Source organism: Hippocampus zosterae, chromosome 18, assembly GCF_025434085.1.
Source record: "Hippocampus zosterae strain Florida chromosome 18, ASM2543408v3, whole genome shotgun sequence".
NCBI classification, from domain to species: domain Eukaryota; kingdom Metazoa; phylum Chordata; class Actinopteri; order Syngnathiformes; family Syngnathidae; genus Hippocampus; species Hippocampus zosterae.
This window is the reverse complement of record NC_067468.1, coordinates 9185584-9206852: the sequence shown is the minus strand read 5'-3', so window position 1 is coordinate 9206852 and position 21269 is coordinate 9185584. Positions and strand designations below refer to the sequence as shown.

The 21269-nt window shown below is 45.6% G+C and overlaps 3 protein-coding genes across 5 annotated transcripts; all 3 read right to left on the bottom strand.

The window, feature by feature from the left end:
* Window positions 1-711: 711 nt before the first annotated feature.
* tmem119b (transmembrane protein 119b) lies at window positions 712-6651 on the bottom strand. The gene is made up of 3 exons (XM_052050901.1): window positions 6550-6651; window positions 3073-3290; window positions 712-1811 (listed from the first exon to the last, which is right to left on the bottom strand). Exon 3 carries the CDS (start codon window positions 1796-1798, stop codon window positions 1136-1138), a length of 663 nt encoding a protein of 220 aa, XP_051906861.1. The 5' UTR covers window positions 1799-1811; window positions 3073-3290; window positions 6550-6651; the 3' UTR covers window positions 712-1135.
* On the bottom strand, window positions 4774-8894 carry selplg (selectin P ligand). The gene is made up of 2 exons (XM_052050684.1): window positions 8616-8894; window positions 4774-8186 (listed from the first exon to the last, which is right to left on the bottom strand). The coding sequence occupies exons 1-2, from the start codon at window positions 8706-8708 to the stop codon at window positions 6540-6542; spliced, it is 1740 nt and encodes a 579-aa protein (XP_051906644.1). The 5' UTR covers window positions 8709-8894; the 3' UTR covers window positions 4774-6539.
* Window positions 8895-9299: 405 nt separating this feature from the next.
* Window positions 9300-19806, bottom strand: coro1cb (coronin, actin binding protein, 1Cb). Of its 3 annotated transcripts, none has more exons than XM_052050581.1 (11): window positions 18210-19806; window positions 15436-15635; window positions 14732-14854; window positions 14477-14606; window positions 13735-13916; window positions 12829-12948; window positions 11622-11726; window positions 11390-11535; window positions 11157-11214; window positions 10756-11019; window positions 9300-10142 (listed from the first exon to the last, which is right to left on the bottom strand). In XM_052050581.1, the coding sequence occupies exons 1-11, from the start codon at window positions 19753-19755 to the stop codon at window positions 10020-10022; spliced, it is 2997 nt and encodes a 998-aa protein (XP_051906541.1). In that variant the 5' UTR covers window positions 19756-19806; the 3' UTR covers window positions 9300-10019. The 3 variants fall into 3 exon arrangements, with proteins under 3 accessions (XP_051906541.1, XP_051906542.1, XP_051906543.1); XM_052050582.1 differs by lacking the exon at window positions 18210-19806 and adding an exon at window positions 17540-17900; XM_052050583.1 differs by lacking the exon at window positions 18210-19806 and adding an exon at window positions 17080-17371.
* Window positions 19807-21269: the final 1463 nt, after the last annotated feature.

Below are 21269 nucleotides of genomic sequence, written 5' to 3'. Positions count from 1 at the left end.
TTGCGTGGAGCTTCGCCCGGGGTCCTGGTATATCGCGCTGGTCCGACTTCAGCGGGGGGAAACGGCACTCCAGCAGTGAAACCTTGATGCCTGGTCCGGTTTGCAGTCCATGTGGAACCGCTCAGCGGCCGCCGGCCGCCCTTTAAATGGCGCCCTTCTTCCTCCGTGAGAGCGTGTCTGATCGATTCAAGATGTCCTCAGGAAGTTGCAATTTTATGAGTCGTTCTTCGCAGAGGTTAAAGAAAATATTCCTGATGATACTGTTAAATTTCCTCTCTACATGTGCTGCTCCGTTTGTGTTCAAATAACTGTCGCTTAAAGGCTCATAACAAGCAACGTCGATGCTAGGTTTGCTAGCTTCTCTAGGCCGTTTTCCATTGTTTGTTAGCATTTAGCTAAACGGGCTTTCCTTGAGAAAAATGATGTGGTTGATTCTATTTTTTTATGTGGTTACTTCAAACCGTACAATGTATATTTCTCGTTGTTTTAAACTTTAAGTGGGAATGGTGATAATTTGATCTTTTTTGAACACTTATCCACAATCTGGCAAAGTGCTACTTGCTGGGACATGAGCTCAATTTTTTTAGCTCACCACCGCCAACATCACGCTGCGCTTGTATCGACCACTTAAAGCTCTTTTTTTTTTAATTTTAGCACCAAATGTTGACCATGTGTGTTTAACTTAACACGAACAAATTTGTGAAAGACTCATAAAGCAAAACATTTTTTAAGTATCAACATCAAAGCACCCCCCCCCCCGACCCCCAACCTCCACCATATGCAATATTCCATGATGTATTAATCATTTCCAGTCCTAGCAACATTTACACAGAATGAACTTGTGATAAAAAGAAAATAAACATTCATGCACTGTTCGCTACCTTAATCACCTTCGGCCCAAAATGAAAAGTGATCAGGATCAGGCTTCAGCAGAGCTCGGTAATAAATTGATCGTTTGAATCAGGTGTGATGCGACAGAGAGACATGGAAAACATGGAGGATAGGTGCCTTCGAGGGCCGGAGTTGATGACCGTCCTATGCTAACCGGTAGTCTCACTGCGCATATTTAAAAAAACAAACAAACTGAAAATGTCCTTAAAGCTTCGAGACTTGTCCGAAGTGTTTGCAGTCCTTTCTAGAAGGCTGTTTTCTCCCCGGCGATGAGCTGCAGAGTGGCTGAGTCGTTGTGAAGATGTAAAGATGGAGGTCGCAGATTCCGGATCGTCGATATCTCCTGGGACTCATCTTGAGGATTCTCTGCCGCAGCGCTCCCTGGTGACGGGCCGCTCACCTCGTCTCCCTTCTCCACAATGGCACTCGGTGGCGACTTATCCAACGTCTCTTTCTTGGAGGCGTTCTCCAGGGTTTTGGTCGGAGTCCTCAGATTCTTCGCCACCCTCATGATGTCTGCCTGGAGTTGCTTGTTCGTATCCGTCAGGTGACTTTCCTGATTGCTCTCAGACGCCGTCTTATTCTCCGAAATTTCCTGAAACCCCCTAGCCCCACCACTCTTGTCCTGCTGGTCCACATACATCTTGGCAGGATACGACGACGGGTAGTAGACATTGAATTTACGCCGCCGGGTCAGGAAGACGGCACCGCACACGGCCAAGAGCGAAATCAGGACCAGGGATGCCGCCACCAGGACTAGGACCATGTGGTCTCGCATGAAGTCCGCCACCTGGCCCAGGAAGTCTGGCGGCGTGGATTGGTGGTCCAAGGGGGCACTGGAGGTCGTGACGTCTGGGTCCTCGAGGTCGGTGCTGCCCTCGGCTGAGTTGTACAAAGCCAATTTCATTGCAGTCCAGGATCTGGAAACAATTAGGTCACATCTTGGACTTCACACATTTCTATGTCTAGATATACTCAACCATCCATCCATTATCTGAACTGCTTCGCCTCATAGATCTTGAAATCGTCTCAAAGGTGACATCGCGGACAGAAAAGCCCTGATGTTGAAATGATTTCGTGACATCACCTCAAAGCAACAATTACTTGCTAATGCTAAGAAGTGACAAAGTACAAATACTTTTCTTGAAAATTCTCCTGTAAAGTCATGTCAACAATTCTGTTGACAATAAAATGTTCTACATGCCCCCACAAGTCTAAACATGGCATTTAGATGAATATTGCATTTGCGGAATTTTAATTAAGCAATTGACCTGTTTTTATCGACTTCAGTGGGCGGCCATTTTGCCACTTGCTGTCAACTGAAAATGACATCACAGTGCCCAAGGGCTCAGTTTGCCAACAAAAACAAGATGACCCATAATTGGTCGTTACCTGAACCCTTTCCTGACCCTCTTGGGGGGGGGGGGGGGGGGCTCAAAATGAATCACTTTTTGTTTAATTTGGGACACGAGACTTTTTGCGTGTCCTGTCATGACAGGCATGTAAGATGCAGTTTCGTGATGATTGACGAAACTGGTGACGGGGACTGATTTTTATTTTATCTGATCGTCTGGAGACCACAAAAATGTGAATCCAACCAAAACAGGTGGACTTCAAAGAAAAATGTCCGACTTCCTCTTGAATTTGGTATTTGTGACATTTTCAGTGGGTGTTGTATGAAGTGTTAATGACAAATGAGGCTGCTCAGGACAATGTGAGCAAATGCAGCTCGGTTCACTTCTCTAGCTTGCTCACATCTTAATTTTACATAGTTTGGGGATCTTTGCCTGTAGTTATTATTTCCGCAGTTTGTGTTCAAGCCAGGCCAAGTGAAATTTTATCTGGCCAAAGGGGCTGAGTTTACTTACCCAGACACACCACATACACACACCACACATACACACGCCTGTGCAGTGGGACACATAAACATTGAAATGGAAAGCATTTTTTTTGTAGTTTTGGCAATGAAATGAACTCAACTCACAAGAACACACATTTACTCCATCTTTCTATTGTAAACGTACTAAAAAGCTCCAATTTCCTCACACTGCAGGCTTCCTTGAAAGCATCGCCGTAAATAGTTGTCGCTCTCCCAAGTTGTGGTGCTGCGTTCAGGGAACTGTTTATTTTCAATTTATCCCGAGAGCTTGTATGACGGATGGAAAAAAAACAAAAACTCACCAGCCACCACCAAGAAGTAGTAGAAGAAGGAGAAGAGTCTCAGCAGGTAAAGAGCTCCAAAGAAGGACAGCAAAGTCCAACTGGTCCACATGGGCGCTTTTCCAGTGCGGGATGGTTGAGACAGACTGCTTTGAAAGGCATGAGCGGACCTCCCCTCCCTCTCTTTTCCTCCCTCCTTCCCTCTTTCCTTCTTCATCGGTACTCCTCCCCCGTCCGGTCTACACAGATTGTTCTTGTTAGCCTGGAGTTTACATTGTGCTGCTGAGGTGGAGGTAGGGGCAAGTAGTGGGCTGGGGTTGGGGTTGGAGTTCGAGTGGGGGGGTTTAGGGGAACACGCGCCTCCCATGAACGACTCATGTGTCTGGTAATTGAAGAGCCCGACCAACATGGATTAAAAAAAAAGATACTGTGAGAATACAATTCCAGTAACCGATTAATTGTCTGATTTAAAAAAAAGTATAATGATTAAAATAACCTTTTGTAATACTTTGTCATTTAGTGTTTGTTTAGCTTTACAACAGAGAAAAATCTGCAAAAAAAAAAAGCTCTGATTTTTTGGGGGGGATGCAATGACTTTTCGATGTCACTTTGCATACCTATGAATACATTTGTCAGCACTGTAAATGTGCCAACCCCCCCAAAAAATAAAATTTAAATATATATATTTATATATGATTGTGAATGATTCGGTTTGATTCGATTCAATGCACTTGCTTCTTTTTAACTCTTTCAGGGAAAGCAGTTTTTACAGAGGACAGCTTATCATGTTATCAGGTTGTGGGATGGACGAAAGGGTTAAATGAAGAAAAAAAAAACATCATCAACATTCATTTTTTGGACGATTTTAAAAGAGCCAATGTCTTCCAGTTGAATAATCAATCAGGCCTTAGTTAATAGTCACAACATATCTCAGCAATTCACACACAGGGTAAATATCTCCCATTGCCACACCTCTCCAAAGCACAACATTCCAAATGACGTCACTATGAAAAACAATCTCAGTGTATCATTTCTTTTGAGCGTGACCGATTTGGTTTTCTTTAGTTTGTTAGCATCACTCAACCAAACCCAGAAAACAGGTGAGCCGTGACATTTGCAATGCGAGCCCGAAGGACACTTTGACATCAATTTCAGTCAACAGCAGAAGGCCCAACAGGACAACATGGCAGTCGCCTGAGATGGATGAAACTAGCTGAGTGAATCAGTTCAATTCTTACTCCACCGACGCAATATTAATCAGAGTACCGTGTTTAAACTGGTGGGAGCACATTGACCATATTAGTATAAAGGCATTTCGCATTTTAAGGCGAATAAAGTTCACGCGCACACGTTCTGAAGCTTTGTTAAGTCGAACATACTGCATGTTAGTTTAATGTTTGAGTAAAAACCTCCAATTGCAATTGTGCTGCCTCAAATAAATGAAAGCAGGTCAGGTCAGGCAGCGGTGGCGGCGGCTAATGCAGGAAGAGGTTAATGTTTCCTGCGTGGCCAGCCTCCAGAATGGGGGGTTGGGGGAGCACAGACTATTGGAAACAATGCAGACTGATTTTTTTCCCCTCCAGCTGCTGAAGTCACACATTTGACACTTTATATGGTCAGCGAGATGCTGATGACTAGTGGTCTGGGATCTGTCGATGGACACCTCCAAAGTTGAGGGCTCATTCCGCCAGTCATGAGCGTTCCGACGGTGTTTCTTTTGGCGGGGGGTAGGGAAGCGAATACAGCATTGAATATGTGATGAGTGATAGCGCGTACAAACGGAACCCTCTTTGATTGTGACGATTCAAAAATAGATTTTGATAGCTTCATTTCCTCTAACGGGACAAGTTGCCATGATGTTGCACATACTCGCTGGTGACAAAACTAACACTTCTATATTAGCACCTCGGCTCAGGAGTGACCCAATTTCTGAGTTTCATGTAAAACTAATCAGAAAAATGCCACCAAATTGCGGCCTAATAAAAGTATGCTAGCTTAATGCTAGCATTGGGAAATGTTAAATATGCGTCCATGACACTATAACCAGAATTGTGTTAGTTCTAGCTGAGAAACCTTCAGAAGTCAAAACGTCAAATAATTTCCCTCCCACAAAATTCTAAACACCACACATCATAAGGACAAGGAATTTTTTTTTGCAAATTTATTGCATATAAAAAGCTAAAAAATAAAATGAATTAAAAAAAATCACTTCCCTTCTATTCAGTAAGGACAGGGAAGTTCGTCAGAGTTGATGGAAAGACGGATGGCGCTAAATATAGTTTAGCAATTATGAATGAATATTTTTGCTGGCTGCAAAAAAAAAAAAAACAAATTTGAGACTAAGAAGGAGATTCATCATCCCGAATTATGGGAGTGAAACCACAAAATTATGACTTGTACACAACAAATTAATAGATTACTAGTTTTGAAATCAGTCAAGTCAATTATAATAGTTTGTTCAATTATTATTCAAGTGAGTGTAAACAGGGTAACAAAATTATTGCAGAATCTCAACTTTACTTATTGCTCGTGACAATTTAACATTTCGGTGCAGTTTTTAGCGAGTTGACATACATGATTTGCTTTCGCGGGCCATATAAAATGACCTGGTGGGCCGGATCTGGCCCCCCTGCCTTGAGTTTGAAACGGCTGGTCTATGGCAAGACTTGAAAACTGGTTTTTAAATTTCTCCATCCAATCGGTCTGAGCTTGAGCTTTTTTTCGCAATGATTGGGAAAATGTTTGTGTCCAGAAAGACAAAGCCGTGAGAGATGTACAGTATGTCCCCCCGCAAAAATTTTTGCAGCCAAACGTTAGACTACAAAGTATTGACAAACGGGGGCAGAATACAAACGCATATCAGATTTTTCAGATTATTTGCTTACTATTTTGAAAAAACCCCCAACTCCGACACATTTCTGTTTGCCTTTACAATCATGTGGTACTTTGCATTGGTGTGGATTACACAACATGTCAATAAAAACATTTCAGTTTGTGGGCATAAAGTTGTGAAAAGATTTATGGGGTCTGAATACTTTTTCAAGGCACTGTATTGAGAAACAATATGAGGCTGTAATTGCCGCCAAATGTAAATCAAAACATTGACCCGAGGCTGCAAATACTTGCATAGGCTAAAATTCAGTTTCCCTTTGACCTCCAAAGATCTTTGACTCTTGGCAAAGATATATGATGTTAACATACTTCCTTGACACCGACTACTACTTTTTCTAGGACATTGGTGCCATCTTAGATCAGTCACTAAAAGAGCACAAAAAACACTATCGGGTCACTTAGGCAAACAAGTTGAGCACCAAACCTGAGAACTGTAAGAGGACATGTGAACCACCCATCCACCCTGCTACCTGAAAAGTTAACACTAAGTAATACAAATATGACGGTAAATTATTTGATCTAATCATGGAAACACCTCTCATGTAGCATCAGTCCTGCAGTCACCATCCAGAAAAAAAAAAGAAAAGTAGACCGTCCTAAACACACCTGTCACTTTCCGGAAGGAAGCTGCTTAGGGTGAGGTTGTCGCTGATGTCCTCGTCACTGTCCCCGGAGCTGTGAATCACCAGGACTCCGTTGGAGACCGGACTGTGCCGTCTTATTCCTGCGTAGTTCCTCTCGGGCATGAGTGTTGACATAAACGTCATCTCCGTCAGGTCCTGTGTCTTCCTCACCTTGTACTTCTTGGTGGAGAGTTTGGCGCAGAGGACAATGGTGGACACCATGAAAATGGTGGCTAGGGCAGCTAGGCAGACGATGGCTATCAGGCAGGGCTTGACCACGCCATGGCGGGAGCATGACTGGTTCTCCGTGATGGGGGGAGTTTTTGCGGTGGCGCAAGGTGCCGCAGTCCGAGTGGTCGAGGAGGTTCCCGTGGTGGGAGTTGCTGAGGAGGAGCTCGAGTTTCTCGTAGCAGAAAGAGATTGAGATGTGAGCTCAGGATCGGTCCTTATGGTCGTTTCAAAAACTTCGGAACTGCTTTGGCTTGTGACTGGACTAGAATTTGGTGGGTCAAGGGGTTCTCGTGTGGAGATCGGTCTGGTAAGATCCGTGTTACCGGTGAAAAATGTCTTTTGGGTTGTCCGAAAACCAGGAGGGCCACTGTGACTTAGGATAACGACAGAAGTAGACTCTGTGATGTTGCTGGAGCTCGTTGTTTCGGCAGGTTCTGGTATGGGGGTAAGACTGGTAAGATTGGAGTTATTAGTCAAAGACGTGATTGCGGGGGACTCGTGACTTTGGATTGGGACTAGAGTAGACTGAATTTTGGTCCTTAGTGGTTCGGGAGTTTCTGGTGTGGAAATGGAACTGATAAGAGTGGCATTACTAGTCAAAAGTGTGTTTCCTGTTGTCCCAAAACCTGAAGGAATGTTGTGGTCTTGGATCGGGACTGGAGTCGAGTCTGGGGCAGAGCTTGAGCTTGACGGTTTAAAAGTCTCTGGTGAGGAGATTGGAATTCTTGTAGCAGACTGATCTAGAAGTCTCAAAGAGCCAGTAGGAGCTGGTGTACCAGTAGTCCCAAAACCTGGAGAAGGGTTACTGTTTTGTATGAAGTTTGGAGTTGAATTTCTTTTTGACCCAGTGATGGAGCTGGTTCTTGGCGTTGCCAAAGGGTCCAGTGTGGAGCTCAGACTGGAAAGATCCAAGTTACCAGTAGAAGACATCTCTCTAGGTGTCTTTTGACTTTGAATTGGGACTAGAGGAGACTGGATGCTGGGCTTTAAGGGTTCAGTAGGCTGTGCTGGTGTCGAGATCAGACTTCTTGAGGCAGATATGAAGGTAGGATCCGAACTATTCAGAAATGTCCTTGTAATTCCAAAACCGGGAGTACCACTGTGGTTCTGGATTGAGAATGGATTAGGATACTTTTTTGTGACCAAGCTAGGGGAAGATGCAGAAGACAGCAAACGCTCCGTGGGTTTAGTTCCTGAGATAGTCAGAACATGAGATGATCTACCTGGACTTGCGACACCCTGACTAACTTCTGAAAAGTCTTCAAAGGCAGTAGTCAACATCGTCTGCATTTCTACAGTAGTGGGGACTCCCAAAGCTCCAAGGACCAAAATAGAAAGCCAGCCAGACAGCCCCCATAAGAAGAACCGGTCCATGCCGAGACCAGTCATCTGAAAGGACAACAAAAGAACAGAGTGGTCAAAAGCAGCAGGACACTAGCCCCATGAGGAACTTTTTTTGTATGTGTTGTGTTGAAATACTATTTCACCAACAGGCTTTTTGCAACAATGTTTTTGACGAGGACAAAGGGTTACTGTGTGACAAACCGAAAGGCTATCACCAAACTTTTAGATCACAAGCGTGCTAATGTTACAACGTGCCTGTTTACATATGAAGATTGACTTTCAAGAGGTGTATGGTATGTTTTTGAACGACAATTTACGGAAAGCTCGGCTTGCATGATCTCTGCAATAATAACTTCAGAATCGCACATACGTGACTTCGTCTCACCTCTGCCAGTTATGAGTAGTAACGTAGTAATACAGTAAACCGACAAAGCGACCGGCGGAATCATCAAGAATGCATTGGAAGCATCTTACCTGCAATCGCCAACAAAACGATGCGTTCAAGTCATCCCAGTCCGTGAAATGGCAGCGACGACGATGACACGCCACATGCTGACTGTGACACATGGCCAATAGAAACAGGAAATGTTCACACTCGTGTAAAAAAAATGTTTTGAGATACACGAGGTACTACCACCCCACGCTCCAGTTTGCAAGGAGGAAGTGGGCCTCAAATGTCACTTGTTGCAAAAGGAAGCAGTCACTCATCCAGTTCTGCAAATGCAAATATGATGCACAAAACCGCACTCGGGCCTCAAAGTTGAATTTTCAAACGGAGCACAACCCATATAAAACGTAAAAATACGTTTTGGGTGGTTTCATTTTCAAAAATTAAGGGCATTGAGCAGTCAGTATCACTGATTTGAGTCTGCTGAATCAGCACGAGATGGCAGGAGTGGTTTTGATCAGATCTGGGTCCATAAATACGTAGTCTGAGTACGGCGATCCTACCTTGTGAGGTGGCGTGCAAAAGCAGTGTGGTGGTGAGAACATGGATACATTCCGGCAGCTAACTCAACAACGGAGCTTTTTCAAATCAAATAAAGATGACTAAGTCCCATTGTAGGCCTTCAAAAAAAGAGTCAAAACGGTCAGAAATGAGAGAGCAAGAGAATATACGAGAGAGGCATTTCAGGAAAACCCCCAAAAGCTTTCATGTCAGTTTTTGAGTGTAAAATCTTTATTATGTGCACAGAACTTATCATCGGCGATGGTGGCGTTAAACACAAGCTGGGGTGTGAGTTGTTCCTCTTCCCAACACCCGAAATTCACTTGACATGGCGGCGTTTTTTTTTTGTTTGTTTTGTTTGTACTTGAAAAACCCTCCACACTGACAAGAGGCACCACTACAATTTACACGACATTTTTTACCGGATATGCAAGTCTGCCGCCCACCTGGCGAACCCCCCCCAAATGTTACATTTCTTACACATTTTAAGGAGTTTTTCCACATTCATCGATGGACAAAAAGGCGAGCGAGGATTGGATTTTGGGGGTGGGGTGTGGAGAAGAAAATTTGCTTTAAAAAAAAATCTACCTGGAATGTACAACAGGACAGGAAATGCAAAAAAAAAATGTGCATGAAACTGCACATGATTAACTCATAGCGTCTTATTTGGCAACACGGAAGATGACAAGAAGTACTGATGCTACACTTGAGAACAAACGTCACATGACTTTTAAAAAAAACATAAGACTGTTTCTTTTCTGTCTGCGAGTCTAAACGCGGAGAGAAAAGAAAAAAGGAGCAACGTGTGGTAAAGGGAGGAAAAAGTTCATCTTGGAATGTTGGCCTGGCGACGGCAAATTGGGTCCAGCGAGGAGGAGGGGAGGGGGGAGGCATTTTTGAACTTGGGTGAGGGGATTTAGGGGGGATGATTATATGGCAACCTTGGAAACCTGCTCTTCCAGTCTGGCGATACGCCGGTCCTGGAGGATGACGCGGTCCCGCAGAGACTTGAACTCTCGGAGAACCTCTTCCAGTTTATCTTCCATCTTTTGCTGGAACAAAACATTCCCAAAACAAGACCGGCTTTAAAGCTGACACCCGCTTTCGCCAAATATGTGCTGATTCGCCACTTTTGCAATTTGTTCCAACCACACAAATTATGGTGCCCACACTACCGATGTCAGCAAAAGACAGAAAGCAAAAACTGATCATGGACTGTTGTATACAGTCCATCCCAGCTGACTTTTGGCAAGAGAACAGGGGTACGCCCACGACTGGTCTTTCCCAACCCCCGTTTCCGTACACCTTTGAGCGCTTTGTACATGACAGTAGCTTGGTGCTAACTGCTAACCAGCAATCGAAGCTTCCTCGGTCATCATGCGAGCCAAGATAAGGCAGGCCAGGGGCGGCGTTACAGGGTGGACAGGGGTGGCCAAGGCCACCCTTTGTTATTCTTAGATTTCTTTCTGCTTTATTATGAGTGTGACTAGCATTGTTTTGGACAATGTGTGAATTTTATTTCATGAAATTAGGACTTTGGATGCTAAAATAGAGAATGACAGATTTTGTGTCACCGCCACAAAAATTATCTACAACCTTGGACAGGCCAAAAGGCTATTCAATGCGCACACACACACACGGATTTGAAAACGAGCTTTGACTCACTGTTGCTGGCTGAGCGGGAGCATGAGATGAAAGGTTCTTCTGGACATTGGAGGTGTTTTCGCCCTTGGCGGCGGCAGAGGGAACTTTGCCCTCCAGGATGTTGGTTTTGACCACTTTGAGGTCTCGGCTCTTAGTGGGCACGTAGCCGTCCTTGAGCGAGATGAGGATCGGGCCTCCGTTCTTGCCAGCGAACCATTCCTCCGCTTCGAGGGCGGGGTCAGGCCCAGCCGTGTCCGGGTATAGGTCGTCCTGGAACAGGTCCGACTAACAGGCGGCAGGTTTCAATGGGTAAGTCACAAATATAATATTCTTGTTAAAAACATTTATACAAATCAATAAACATTGCCTATGTCACACATGGTGGGACCTCACTGCAATTGAGTAAATTAATTTTCCCTCACCTTCCGAGGGACAGTCATGATGACCGGCTCGCATTTTCTCTCCTGTAATTTGTAGAACCTGAAAAGGGGAAATTTGTAATCAATCCAGTGAAGCCAACTCTATTACAGTTCATGTCAAGATACGGTATCGAGTACATTTTGTTCCCCAAAGAAGTTCTAAACCGCGTGAATTATGAGCCCAGTCCCTATCCACCCCAGAAACATGGTGAAAATGCCCCGAAGGGCATCCATACCTGGCAATTTCACATTTGTTGACATCGAGTCCGCGCTTGGGCATGTACCCCATACCCCTCTGCGGCTCCTTGGTGGAGAAGGTGTTGAGGTAGTGGACATACGGAGCCTCGTCCGTGATCTCAAAGTACCGAATGCTGCTGTCGCCCTGAGGAAAGGGGCCGGCGCCCGCACCGTGAGCGATGATGATGATGATGATGGAGGACAGCGGACAGAAGACAAGCCGATGCTCACCTTTCCACACAGGTAGACTATGTTGGTGTCGGGGTCAAAGAAGGGAAGCAGGACACCGTTGCTGGAATCCATCTCTTGAACGCAAATGGGCTCCTCCATGTTGTCCTGCTGGCACAATTTAGTATACTTAGCTAACATGCTGACAACAATGTCATTTTGACATTTACTTTTCACCAATCGGTGTGCTTTTTAACCCTTTCACGCACCCTGAATCCTGAGAACATGACACGCTGTCCACTGTCGTACCCGCTGTCCCTCAAAGAGTTAAATGAATGACACGTGTCATTTTTTTTCACATAACGCGGTGCTGAGAATGGATTATGGCTGAATGTTACGACCCTGGAAAGTGAATTCAGAAAATTGTTTCTCTATCAATACTGTACTGCATACATGTTTGACAATAACGGCTGAAGTAGTGTTGGAACTGCGAACATTGAAACGGTTTGCGACCATTTCGGTCTTATGCGACTTGGGATGTAGTTGGCGTACACTTTTGTCTACCGGACGCGCTTCCTGAAAACCACACACCCATTCATCCGGCACTGGACAACTTCAAAGGCTCCAAGTCGGTGGGGGCTTGGGGGTGGGCGCAGATGATCCTGTCTCCGATATGAACCCCATGCTGGCCACTATATATATATATATATATATATATATATAAAATATACCGTATATATTTTATGTTATATTTAAAAATATTTGTGTGACTAATCAACAATTTAATAAAATAATTGCTCAATGTAAATTTATTCCAATGTATTTATTCCCTTTTTAAAAAATTCATTTTTCAATAAATAATCCAGCACCCCCCGCGACCCTAGTGAGGATCAAGCAGCTCGGAAGATGAATGAATGAATGAATAAACCATTTTTTTGAATGAGATAAATACAATACAAAATACCCAAAAAAATACAAAATACATCAAAAAATGAAGTATACATTTAAATGAACCTTATTTTGCTGGGGAAACCTCCCGGCCGAATTACTGCAACAAATACTGAAATTTTTTTTGGGGTAATAATGTTAATGCAGGATGGGTCGGATTAATGTGCCCCCCGCCTGCCCTCAGGCCATAGTTTGCCCACCCGCCCTGACAGAAGGATACCAATGATTGGTGAGCTACAGCGCAGGCTCCATTTTGCACTACGGCGCACCCCAGTGGAGCTCCCCAACGTGACTGAATCAGATTCCAGGAAAGGTGACCTACGGTTTTCCATAATGCTAGCTGGCGCTCGCTCATGCGGCTGAATCCAGTGGTGAAGATCTTTCCGTCTGTTAGGAAGATTGCTCGCATTGGCCGAGCTCCCTCGTGGGCCTTGTCCTTCTCCTGAAAACCACAAAGGCACTTGTCACACTGAGGCCGGCATAGCGGGGCACCGGTTTTGTTTAAAACTGTCGGCCAACGTCTGGCGACTGTTTGGCGAACATCTGCAATCTTGAACGAACCCTGATGGAAATGCGTGACATAAAAGAGCTACTCCACGTGTTTATCCGAACAAGTGAGTCGCCGGCCATGTTGACTGTACACTAAAGTTAAAAAAAAAAAAACGCCCAAGGCTATCGGGACTGGAACCAATCAAAGGAGGGCCCCTCTTTTCACTCTCTGATTGGCTGAGACCATGATGTTAGTGTTCATTGAGTGACACTTTAAAATCAAGGAGACTTTTTCGATTCTCTAACGGCAGGTTGCAGATAGGGCAAAGATATTTGCAGTCTCCATAAAATGCCATTGTACAGCTTATTTTCGAGTTATTCGTCACTGTTTCAAAGCATATTAACACCATCTAGTGGTGGAGAGTCATTACTGCAGTCAAGCAACACAATCCGATTACTCAATAATTCGAGTGAAAACGATTCTAAGACGATTTGATACCGATGCCAGTGCAAAATGCGCAAGGGTGCTTTGTCACCATTTTGCGACATTTTGTCGCCAATGAACTGTGTCGAAGTGAGTAGAAGGGCTTCATTTAGTCAGGCCACAGGGAATGAAGATGGAAACAAGCCAGAAAACTATAATCGAGGGCACAGCACCTTTACTTTCGATGAAACGTTTACGGTTTTCAGAACACGCCCCCCGCCCACCGACAGTTGAAGTGGTTGTCATTCCACTCACCGCCACAATCTTCTTTTTGCGGGGGTCCACCACGCGGACCTTTTTGTCCTTGCAGGCGGTGCACAGGAGGCTGCCGTTGCGGCTCCAGCTGACACTGAAGATCACGTCAGGATGCATGTCATCCAGGGTGATCATCGCTTCGCCCGTGCCTACGTTCCAGATGACCACCTGGTTGTCGCACCCTAAAACGGGGCACACAAAGACCGTTCATCAGGACAAATGTCGTCATTTACTACCATTTGATCGAAGTCTGCACAAGTGCGATTATCAGATGTCTTGAAAGAACAGACATACGGATAATCGGGCCGCATTTTGTCCCATTTCCGTTTAAAGTCAACAAGGTTTGATTGTTGAATGTCTCTAAAATATCATCCTGAGTTATTATCCCGTGGTGTGGGGTGTTGTCAAAGTGATTTTTCCTCTTCAAGATGCTCGGAAAGCGGTTGTGGTCCAACAATAGTAAATGTACAGAAAATAAACTTAGAAAATGCTCGGGATGAGAATCGTGCCCTGTGGCACGCAGTGTGCTCTCATCTCAAGTACACCACCCACGATAAGAGCTTTGGAAAGCATTTTCTTTCATGAGTGGAGTCTCTCACATTTAAAAAAAATCATCTAAGATGTGATAATCGACTATGTCTTTACCACACGGGACCAAATAAAACGGCTGAGTTTATTTGGGGCTTTAGGGCCCAGCTGTGCAAAGCTAGCAAAATGAGACAAAGTAAAAACAAAAGCATACCGGCGCTGAGGAGAACGTTGCGAGCGGTGGGGTGCCAGGACACGATGCCCACCCGCTTGGAGTGACCCTCCAGAACCACCACGGCCTCAGAGAGGGGAGACTCCAGGCCGTTCTCTGGGATCTGCCAAACCTGGAACGTGCAAAAATAATAATAAATGAAAAGCTTAATGTGAAAACGATGACAGCTCACGATAAACGAAGATGTTTATTGCACAAATCATGCGACTAATTCAAGACCAAAAAGGGCATTCTTACCATAACGGTGCAGTCCTCGGAGCCGCTGGCTATGACGAGGTCATTGTGAGGACACCAGTCAATATCCAGCACAGGACCCGTGTGTCCGCACACCGTCGGGAACACTTTGTCGATGCGCCCCGTCTACGAGAGACACCAGGGGAGTGAGCCTTCATTATTAAGTCGATTGGGTATTGATCTCATACTGAGCGTGGTTTTTCCTTTGTCATATAGTAGCAACTCCCCATTGATTCAATATTTTTTTTGAAATCCAATGTGAAAAATGCAATAACGTGAAAGAAATGAACACCATTCAACATATTCACTCAAATGATTGATTATAAAAACCGGAAAGTATCTATCTCAGTCAAAGAGTCCTATTGATCCATATTCATACTGTAACCAGAGGAATTTTATTCAGCTGTGCCTGTGAAAGATGAGGCCGCCTCAGATTATGGCGATGCCACGGCTCATTAAGTCCAAGTGATGACACGGAAAGCATCATGAGCCCAGTAGTCAAACTTTATGTCTCCCTGCCTCCATTGAGAGTATCAAATGTCCGTTGGTGTAACTGGAACACAACACTGCAGACATTGATTATCTGCATTTTTATGGCTCTGGCATTGAATAAGCATGCGTTCTAAAAGCTAACAAACCCATATGATATGATCGGGGCCTCACTGTATTCTCTGTCCATTTCTTGGGTTGGGTTTTTAATTGCTGACCTTGTGCAAAGGCAGGACCAGGAAGGCACCGCCGCCGCTGGCCTCGATGATGATGGCGACGAACTTAGGGTTAACGGCGCAGAAGGAGCTATCCCATGTGACTCGGGAGACGCGGATGTCATCATAGCATTGGTCGTTTCTCACCGCCTGGCCGAAGACGTGGCGGAACTTGCTCTGTCGCACAACTCGCCGCAACATGTCTGCAAAAGGGTCCCCAACAGACGAAGCGTCAGTGGATGCAACATGCCACATGGACACCATGTGTATACAATCTACTTTTTTTTCATAGATTCTACTGTACAATGCCAATTTTTGAAAGTAGGAATGCCCAAACCTTTTCCAATGAGAGCCACATACAAAAAAAAAAACCCAACAACAATAACAACTAAGATGCGAAAACAAGGCTGTGGCCACCATATCGAAAGCAGATGGGATGTTTTGTTCCAGTGCTTATTCAGGTTCAAATATAGAAATTGCATCGACAGAAAAATGTCAAAAAAGGTGAATTCATTCGCTGCCTTCGGCTGCCACAAAACAGTCTTATTTCATCATTCACCCGTGCCAATTTAGGAAAATGAATGTTTGCCAAGGATTACAACAGAGGGAGGTTGTGGCTTTCACAAATCAGCAGAACACTTTGTTGAAGGTAAGCTTTTGTGCTGATCAGTGTTAGAAAACACATTACACACCGCATACAGAGTACACACGTCAAATGTCAATGTGTACTGTATATTTGTGTTTATTAACACAGACTTAGGCTTCTGTCTGTGACTGCATTGAGAGAGATGTTTACTTTGTGCAGGCCTCGCAATATTTTATGACAGCCAGTTTGTCAACATTTTGTCAATTTATGATTTAAGATGACTAGACACATGATACCATAGCTAATTTTAACTGATTACGGTGACACAGAAAAAAAAATCAAACAAATGTAATAGGGCAGGGGTAGTGAGCCACGGAGTACAATGTCATGTGAAGAAAGCATGTAATGGGTAGTAAATAGGACAGGATGAGATGGGGCAGGGCAGAACAGGGTGGGATAGGACAAGGATAGTGTGTGGTATTCGGTAATGCAGATCTACAGAAATCCCCAAATTCTGCCGATATTAAAATTACTAGTATGGATCATTATGACAAAGGGGCTCAATTACACAATATCACCATTACTCGTGTGGACAACTCCAAATATGTGGGATGTTTTAATCCCCCACGTTTTACTTTATTCCAGTGCGTCTTGTTACTTCTGACTTTTTTTAACACAATGTCTCTGCCGACAGATGTGAAGCATTATGGAGGCAACATCTGCACCGGGCTAACGAAAACAATGGTGGCTAGCCGACAGCGTTAGCCACCACCAAAGCGAGACTCGTGTTCGTCATTTTAATCGATTTGCTTACACTTTACGGACGATAAACCTGTCTGGGGTCGGTTTGAAACTATGTAGTGTGTATATGAATCCGTTTAAATGACACAGGACGTGTTTATTAGAGAGCTGGCTAGCATACCCAAGCTAACATTCTCGTAAAACCTATTGAACGGGATCCGGTGGATGTCGAGGAAGATACCCAGATCCTTGCCCAAAAGATTTTGTTGTTCTTCAACACGTTTATCAGAATATTTAATGCCATTAAGATGAAATATTACGTTAAATCCGGATTTTGGACATGTTAAGTACTCCAGCGGTAAACCGCTTCGCTACGTCCGACCGACTGGCAGCTGCTCGCTGGCTCCTTCCGGGGCAAACGTGGAACAAGAAATTGCCATTTCACGTCAAATGATATGTTGTTTGAATATAAATGACAAAGCGAGAGAGTGATATTTTGGTGTGTCAACTACAAAAAGAAAGACATTTTGGTCGGGCTGCCGCCCCCTGTGTTGGGCATCTGGCGGGCTAGCCTCGCCTAGCTTAGCCTAGCCTAGCAGCCTAGCTGCTAGCCGCGGTGGACCGCCGCCAGCTGACGCAAGTGCAGATATTTCCACCCAGCCCAGCCCAGCCTACGAGCTAACGGGTGTTGCGGAGCCCCCCAACCGACACGTAAAACACCCCCCTCCCCCCAAAAAGCTCCAAAGCAAAGTAAAAACCACACATCGTTGCTGTTCTTACCTCCAAAATCGATGCAACTCTTTCCCGAGGACAGTCAATCACGACACATGAATGTGTGGAGTTTTTAGGCGCGCCCTTATCCTGCAGGACGTTCCTCCAGTATCCCTTGTCTCCACACACACACGCACACAAAACGCCTGATATTTGTCCTTAAAATCCCTCCTTCCTCGTCTTATGATTGCCCGTGTGTCAGGATGCAGGGTATGGAATTTCGCATCCCCTTTGCTCTCATCACCTGCATGAAAGTGTCGCTTGTCCTTCTTCCCCCCCAAAAGCACGGTTATTACATTCAATGGGGTTTGGCGATGGGCTACTGCACATGCGCTCACGGAGCCGCTAGCCACGAATGTGTGAATGGACACGAGAGGGGAGGGGGAAAGCCAAAGCCGGGAAGAGGGTGGTGGCTTCGGGTAGGAAGATGGGTGGATGCTGAGGGAAACTAGATCAAAAGATATATAGGGACAACTGGATCAATAGAAGAACACATCTGTCATTGTCAAATATAAAGCACATAACACCCATCTATCCATTATCCATACCACTTATGGTCATCTGGGTCATGGGCAACTAGGGCCTATCCTAGCTGAGAGCAGACAAGAAGCACCCAACACCATGGACTGTTTGCCAGTCAGGTTTTCTAGCTGCCGACACTTGGAGGAGAACATCCTACCTTTCTTTGGAGACGGCTGGCTTTCTTGCGGCCTCTCTTTGGATTTCTTTGGGACATCAAAGGCATTCTTCATCTGGGATACCTTGACGCCAGAGTTCTGCACTGCTACTCTCGCCTCGGTTTTGGCCCCTTCCGGTCTATCCCAGTCCTGACTTCTGTTTCTAGTTTCTTTGACCAGTTCTGACACTGGCTTGTAGGAATCTGCGTCTCGATTCAGTTTGCGGTCGGTAGCATTGTCCGGTGGGTTTGCCCTTTCAGGGAGAAGCGCTCGTCTCAAAGGCTGTTGGGTTTCGTGGTCTAACTCGACCTCTGAGACAAACGGATTTTGGGGCTTTTTCGCAACCGGTGGCGGCGGTGAGACTTTTTTATATCGATTCCGTCTTTCCAGGAATACTCTCCTCTGCAACATGTCCAAGTCCACGGGATCCTCATCCGGAGACAATTGCGCTACTCGGGCGCAGTAGTCAAAGTCGACCAATCCTCTGTAGTCATTGTCCAGGCGGTCCACCGGCAAACGCTCCCAGGGACTGATTTCCACCGACAGGCGACGCCCGTAGCCGCTCCTCTCGTCCCACGACGTGCACATGTCCTGATTGGTCGGGCCGCTATTTAGGAAGCCTTTGTGAACATTGACAGTGTGTCTCCTTCTCACCTTTTCTTCAGAACGGAGGTGATCTTTGCCTCGTCTCTCACCGGACATTATCTGAGCCGTTTTGAGCTTGATGAATGGGTTTTTGGGTTTTTTGGCAACTGGTGGAGGTGGACCTTTGGCTTTTGGCTTCTCCTCTGCTGTGACATCGGGTAACATCTGGACACTTGGTAATTCATTCTCGGGCATGAGATGAGTTAAAGGTGGAGGGGTGACCACCGCGGCAAAACAACGCGGGTCTGCCTCTTTTGTAAGCTGTGCAAAATGTGACCTATCTTCACAGCCTTTCGGGGGAATGGAATCGCTCAGGTCCAGAGACTGTCTTGAACAAGGTATCTGGGTTTCGCAGGTAGACTCTCCGGAAAAGGTTTGGCTAGCCTCACTCGTGACTGCTTTCACCCTCTCTGAGGGTGCACCGGCAAACCTGTCCTGATGTGTCCCAACAACGTCCCCTTGGGTTTTGTGTACCGACCCTAGATTGCCCAACATCTCTGAGGAGGTTTCACAACTCCACCGGTCTGCCTCCCGAACTCTATCAACATCCGTCTTTAACGACGTCCTTGCCGCCTCGTTGTGGCTTGTTGCTCCCACGTGCTGCATGTCGCCTTTCCTGGTTTTCTCAGTATGACTCAGTCCGCCATCTATCACGTCCACCAAACGTTGACCCAGAATCCTCTCCGGCAGGCATCCCTCGGATGGTTGCGTGGCATCTACCTCGACTCCATTCCCGACGGCTGATTGACGATCATCTTGTGTTTTGGTCTCACGGCTAAAACAGATGGCGCTTTCTCCAGCAGGCGACACGCGAGCGTCATCTTGTTCTAGAAGCACAAAGTCCTGCTCGTTTGGAAGTTCGCATGTATCTCTTCTGTCCGATCCACTTCCGCCGGCCTCCATCGCCGCAGACCTTTTACGGGCTACGGTCCTTTTCTGAGGCTCCAAAGTTTGTCCGGTCTCGCTGAAGTCCAGACCACATTTTGAGTCCTCAGCGGTACCAGTGTCATGCCGACCCTCCCTCTCCCCACCCACCGCCTCTTCTATTGTAGTCACAGGTCCATCCCTCACGCCCAGATGCCCGATTGGCTGCTCAATTTGGCGATCCGTATGCTTCTCTGTCCGCTCTGACCAGGGGGAACCTCCTTCACCCTCCAGGCTTCCTGCCTCCCCGTTTTGCTCCCGGCCATCGGACGACTCCTCGTCCTTGTCTTGCATCTTGTCCACCTTCTGACCCATCGGTTGCAGTCCTGCCTTACAATCAGAAACACACCAGTCAAAGACACGGGCGGCGGATGTATTAATAGTGGCGTAACAAGAGTGACATCACATAACAGGCATCGCCGTCTATCTTTAAACCATTCCTGAAACCCCTCTCCTCTATTTTGGTGTATTCCTCACACCCTCCCGAAGGACTTCCTATCTATCTTCTGCCATTCCGCGTGGCAGGAATGCGCTGGCGGTTATAATTAGGCAGCTCGCATGCAGCCAGTGAGTCAGGAGGCCAATAAAGGCAACTGGACACGTGAGATTAAGAGCCGTCGTTGTTGACAAGGTCACTTGGAAATTTAGGGGAAGTCCGATTTATGGGAAAAGCACTTTGAGAAGCATCGCAACCTTCTGGAGCGGTTCAGGTGTCCCTTCAGAGGCATCACATTGCAATGTGAAGTCGTATGCGGTGGGGCGGGAAGTACTAATAATTAAGTGGATTTTTCTGGTTGTCCGTACTTTTACGAGTATTCATTTTTCTGTCGGATTTTTACTTTGACTCCTTACATTTAAACACAGACATCTGTACTTAATGCTGATTACTTTTTCAAAATATCCTCGGAACTTTTTACGACTTTCTCGGATTATATCACAACATTAAAAAATGTAAAAGGCAAATGAAAATCGGCAAAGTCAACGACGGCGGAGATCTTATTGACTGATTCATTGAGATCTTGCGGAGTTTTTAAAGTGTAAAAAAAGGAACACACACACACACGTACAAGTATCTGTACTTCCATAGAGTGTGACGAAATTTGCCACCTGTGCCGCTTTGGACACATGCCTTTGTTTGTTCCGTCGATTGTTTTGGTTACGCCGTCCCATGCAAAGGTCAACCAGAATTCACGGCTCGAATCACACGCGGCTTGACGCCTGCCCTCAACCGTTTGTTTGGGGTTTGACGGATGATGGATGGTGAAGGATAGGAGAGATTATTGCAAAACGGCGGGGATAAAGATCAGCTGAGTTAAATGCCACGTAGAGGACGGAATGGTTATTTTAAGGCCTGGAAGCAAACGCTACATATGCAAAACAACAGGTTGGATTTTGAAACGGAGGGTTGCTAAACACAAAACAGTCATCACTAAACATTAGAGCAGGTGTCACCAACATTTTTGAGGGTGAGAGCAACTTCATGTGTACCGATT